The sequence below is a fragment of the Lineus longissimus genome, chromosome 9 (genome assembly GCF_910592395.1).
Source record: "Lineus longissimus chromosome 9, tnLinLong1.2, whole genome shotgun sequence".
Taxonomy (NCBI): domain Eukaryota; kingdom Metazoa; phylum Nemertea; class Pilidiophora; order Heteronemertea; family Lineidae; genus Lineus; species Lineus longissimus.
The window spans coordinates 7568413-7574068 of NC_088316.1; the positions used below are offsets into that span (position 1 = coordinate 7568413).

The following is a 5656-nucleotide window of genomic DNA, read 5'->3' on the forward strand; positions in this document are numbered from 1 at the left end:
TTTAAAAAACATTGATAGCAATGATATCGGAAAAAGTTACTGGTGATATGGAAGCTAGCGTAACTATGCTGAACATTTCGAACATTTAAAAAACATTGATTTTCCTAAGCCTGGTAGAAAAAAGACAGTTGATATGCTGATTGGGATTGATTATCCTGAGCTTCATCTATCGTTAGGAGACGTGAGTGGTGGTACAGGTGAGCCACAAGCACGTTTAACTAAGCTTGGATGGACGTGCATTGGTAACCCAGGAAGTAACAGAGGAAATGTAGCAAAATCGACACATTTTGCAAGGACATATTGCCAGTATAATCAAAGCAGCAGTCGGTGGTGGAGGAGATCAGCAGTACACTTCAAAGGTTCTGGGAAATAGAATCGGTGAATTTTAAGACACGTGAGAAAATAATGAGCCCAGGGGAACAACAGGCTATGAACACTGTTAAAGAATCAATGGTGTACAAAGATAACAGATATCAAGTAGCAATTCCATGGTTAAATCAGCAAAGACCAGAATTGCCTGACAATCGTAAGATGGCAGTGCATCGTTTGGAAGGAACTGAGAAACGTCTCATGCGGAACCCAGCAGTTGCAGCTTCCTATGATGAGACCACCAAAGACTACGTTGAGAAGGGATAATTATGTCCGGAAGGTACCTGAGTCAGAAATTGAGCCAGGAACACATTGGTGAAGATGGATCGTGCAACTACCACCAAAGACTACGTTGAGAAGGGATATGTCCGGAAGGTACCTGAGTCAGAAATTGAGCCAGGATCACATTGGTGAAGATGGATCGTGCAACTACCAAAGTGCGCATCGTATTTGATGCTTCAGCAAAGAACGAAGAAACAGCGTTGAATGATCACATACATACAGGACCAAAGCTACAGTGTAACTTGGGGGATGTGCTCCTCAGGTTCAGAATAAACCCCGTGGCAGTAGCGTGTGATATATCTAAGATGTACCTGCTGGTATATAGAACCTGAGAGCAGGCCATATCATCGGTTTTTATGGCGCGGATTGGACACCAGTATCCAGCCAATAGAGTATGAATTCACAAGAGTCGTTTTTGGAGTAAATTGTTCTCCATTCTTGGCACACAGTTCGTAGCACAGGAGCACGCTAGAAGAAACAAAGAAAAACTCCCTATGGGTTCAGAGACGGTACTACAATCAATTTTCATGGATGATAGTATGGACTCAGTCGAAAATGAGAACACAGGAACCAAGCTGTATCAGGAGTTGTTAGAACTGTGGTGTACGGCAGGAATGGATGCGCGAAAATGGAAGTCCAACTCTGAGAAAGTCATGGCAGCGATTCCAGCAGAGCACAGGTCGACGGAGTTGAACTAAGAAGAAGGAGAGATATCATCAGCTAAAACTTTGGGAGTTTTATGGCAAACTGAGGAAGACGTCTTCTCTTTCAAGCTGTGTCCACCTGATAGCAGTCTGAAACTAACCAAGCGCAGTTTACTTAGAAAAAATTGTAACAATATTCGACCCCATGGGATTTTTGTCGCCATTTATCATCAGATGTAAAATACTCATGCAGGACTTATGGGCATTAGGACTCGAGTGGGACGATGGGCTACCACCAGAATTGGAAGAAAAAGCTAGGAGATGGTTTACTGAGATGCCAAAGTTAGCAGACGTTAAGGTGCCCAGATGCCTTAGACTCGATCAGACAGAAACGATTACAGAGATCCAAATCCATGCCTTTGGGGATGCATCACAGGATGCGTATGGAGCGGTGATCTACATGAGGACCGTGTACAGCAGTGGCAGAGTAGCAGTACGTCTGGTAGAATCGAAATCCAATGTGGCACCACCAGTATCAACCAGTATTCCCCGCCTTGAGATGATGGCTGCCATAATCAATTTACAGCTGACCCAGTCAATTTTGCCAGTTCTTGGAGTCGCCATGGGTCAGGTCACATTTTGGTCCGACAGTCTAAACGTACTGTATTGGATTCGGAACAGGAGTCGCAGACTGAAGATATTTATAGCTTACAGGGTTGGAGAGATTCAAAGTAGCACAGAACCCAAGCAGTGGAGATACGTACCAACCAGCCAGAATCCAGCTGACCTGCCATCGAGAGGGGTAGTCGCCGACAAACTAGTAGACAGTTCACTTTGGTGGAACGGTCCTGGATTCTTAGAGCAGGAGCCAGAGAATTGGCCGAAAAATCGAGTGGAGAAATCAGAGACTGCAGATCAGGAAGTCAAGACATCTGAACTTGGGTATCTAACAGTAGGACAGGATGGAGCCAAAAATGCAGATCCAAAACTTGATCCAAGCAACTTCTCAAACTGGATGAGATTAGTCAGAGTTAACGCCTGGGTAAATCGTTTTTTGGACAACTGTTCACTGGTACCACATTGCAGAGTAAAAGGAGAGCTAAAACCAGATGAGGTTCAACTAGCTGAGAAAGCACTGATACGAGATGCACAGAGAGAAGCTTTTGCTGAGGAATACAGAGCGCAACAGCACAAAAGGGAGCTTCCGGAGACAAGCAAAATCTTGAGCTTACAACCAAAATTGTATGAGGATTGCCTCATTCGCTGTGGAGGTCGTATTGAATATGCAGAGAGACATTGTCATATGGTGCAAGACATCCCATACTTTTGCCACGGAAGGGAGTTACCACAAAGTTGATTGTGGAGTACTATCACAGACGAAAAGCAAAACATGCTGCAGGGGTAAATCAGCTGCTTGCTCTGTTGTCAACTCGTTATTGGATCGTCGGCGGCAGAGAAGAAATCCGAGATTGTGAGCGTCATTGTCTTCTTTGCGAAAATTGCGCAACAGGGGATGGCTCCGCTGCCAAAATTTAGAGTAACAGGGTCGCTGCATGCATTTTCAAAATCATCAGTGGATTATGGCGGACCATTTATTACCAAACAAGGACGATACCACAGAAACAAACGTGACCTCTGTCTATTTACGTGTATGGCAACTAGGGCGGTACATTTAGAATGGCCTATGCATTGGACACGGACTCGTTCCTGAACGCACTGCAAATAATGATAAACAGGAGAGGAGTGCCCACAGATATGACATCGGACAACGGTTCAAACTTTGTGGCTGCAAACAAGGAATTGAAGGACATTGTCGCTAGTTTAGATCGGGACAAGATTGAACGGGAAATCGGGGGTGTTCATGAGACCATGATCAAGGGTGCAAAACGTGCAATCTACGCAATTCTCAACAAGGCAGATATAACCGATGAGGAACTTGAAACAGCATTTACTGGGGCGGAGGCTTTGCTTAACTCACGGCCTCTAACTTACCAGTCCTCTGATCCTCGAGACGAAACACCTCTAACTCCCAACCACTTTCTCTTCGGGCAAAGTGGAGGACAGTTCGCCCCAGAGGTGTTGGATAACTCCAAATTTCATCCAAGGAAACGTTGGAGAAGGGTGCAAGAATTAGTCAAACACTTTTGGCACCAATGGATGGTTGAATGGTTGCCGTCCTTACAACATCGCAGAAAATAGACTGACGTTAAAGCAGAGCTGGACATTGGCGACGTCGTACTGGTGGTTGATCCAGATACTCCAAGAGGAAAGTGGCCACAGGGCCGCTTCACCCAAGTCTTCCCTAGAAAGGATAGACATACGCGCGCAGTTCAAGTACAAGTCGGGAAAACAAGCTCATTCGACCAATCGTTCGATTGTGCCGGCCGCTGCACATATAACTGTGGCATAAAAGTGAGGATAGATAGCTTCATGCGGGGTCGTAGAAACAATAAGCCACTAAAATATTCATTGGAAAATTGGATGTGTCGCGTTTCAAGGAGATTTAGTGAAATATTAGTGAAAATCAGATTTTGACCATTTGAGGGTTAATGACAGCCTTTAGCATTTGATACTTCAGTAGGTTTTTTTTAGAGGTTAAAAACTTCCTTCTCAAAGAGATAAAACCTCTTTTGGCAATTTGCCAAATTTTTATTTGGTTGCAAGTCATAAATTGCATATAGTTAGTTTCAAAACTAAAGGTGTCCTTGATCAAAAAAGGGTTAACAAATCCTACTTCAAAAGTATCCCATTGTGTATTTTGGGATTAAACCTTGCGCAAAATTCAGAAAGGATAATAATTCAGAGGAATTCTACGTTTGAATTTGTGTGTGAGAAATGTGTCTGTGCTATTTGTGCATAACTTGGTTAAAAAACTGAATGAATTTCATTCTATCTGGCATTCCATAGTTGCTCAAATACAAACGAAAACAAAAAAGTTATGGATAATTTTAGTAAATATTATCTTATACCAAAACATTGCACAAATGGATGGGGTAGATTTATTACTTAGTTTACTTCAGACTCAAGAGACAGTGACACAAGTTTCAGGTGAAGTGAGAGCCTGACAGACTGAGAATTAAATAGTGTTGTAGTTTTTAGCCATTTGAGGAACGAAGGTCAAGGTCAGCTTTTGACCAAGCTTAAAAAATTAAGTTCTGGCCATATTGGTTTTGGCTTTGCATTGTTTCTAATGTATTAGTAACCTTAAAATATGCCTTTACTTCCTCAAGGGATTAAAAACGACTCTTTGCATACTCAAGTATGTATCCAGAGGTATTAAGGTAGCAGGAAGGGTTGGGCGTTTGTGGTTTCTGAGTCTGAGGGGGTTGGTGTCTGTTGACTCTGCTTTAAGAGAGACTAGGCATGGCGCCAGTCTCTCTTAAAGCACAGTCAACAAGCATTTGATCTCAGTATTTGGGTAAGTACAGAATCAGCCAGCTCAGAGAGCAATGATTGAACGATGTGTGGACAAGTCCAAGGATACTGCATCAGTCACGACCAACTTCTCATCAGAAAGCGTCACCACCAGCATATTCAATGTTCAGTTCCAACATGTACCAGTCCAATGCACGCCTGTCATGGTCAGCAGTGGTCAGCTTAGCGCGTCAGCTCAGCGCGATATGGAACATTCTTCCGAAACTCAAGCGAGGGAAGTCTGCTCATTAGCATATCTCGCGCACTGCTCCTTCTGGTCAAACATCGTAGTGAAATCGTAATGGAAAACGGCTGGCTTTGCGCCAGACTAATTAGTGAAGAACTAATAGGTAAAGAACTTCTACTTGCGCGAGACTGCTGTGATAAAATTATCATTGCAGAGACTCAGGTGACGTGCACATATATTTTTTACAATCAAAAATGCCCTCGAAAGACGACATGGAATGATTATTTCATTGATATTTCCTACTATATACCTTCCAATTATCACTTTATACAAATAGATCGGCGTTAGGTCGCATGCTTTTCTTTCCTGGTGACACTATAAAGCAAAATAGTTGCAACCCCGTAAATGCGCTATAAGTCCAATAATAAGTGACGGTGACCCGTTATAAATGTTTCGCCAGCTTCCCTTGCGTCTAGGACATTATCCGGATCATTGATACTATGAGGATATTTTAAATAATTTATGCACTCTGGCATAAATTTTGGACTTTGACAATAACTTTGTCTCATGTTTTGAGTAATTAGTTCCAGTTTATAGTTAACCAGTTGCGAGTTTAAAAATTGACTTATAGAGATCAATTTAGTGTTCTTTGTTAAAACAAGAGGCCCAAGGGCCTGGCGCTCAGCTGAAATGGATAGGTGAAGGCAAGGGTCAAGTGTGTGTCGGTACCGTTATTATGAGGCAACGAAGAAGATAAAGA

The 5656-nt window shown here is 42.9% G+C and overlaps 1 protein-coding gene across 1 annotated transcript; it reads left to right on the top strand.

The window, feature by feature from the left end:
- Positions 1-1500: 1500 nt before the first annotated feature.
- Positions 1501-2652, top strand: LOC135493627 (uncharacterized). The gene has a single exon (XM_064781103.1). It carries the CDS (start codon positions 1501-1503, stop codon positions 2650-2652), a length of 1152 nt encoding a protein of 383 aa, XP_064637173.1.
- Positions 2653-5656: the final 3004 nt, after the last annotated feature.

Coding starts and splice junctions, on each gene's coding strand:
- LOC135493627 (XM_064781103.1), top strand. CDS start 1,501: ATGGGATTTTTGTCGCCATTTATCATCAGATGTAAAATACTCATGCAG.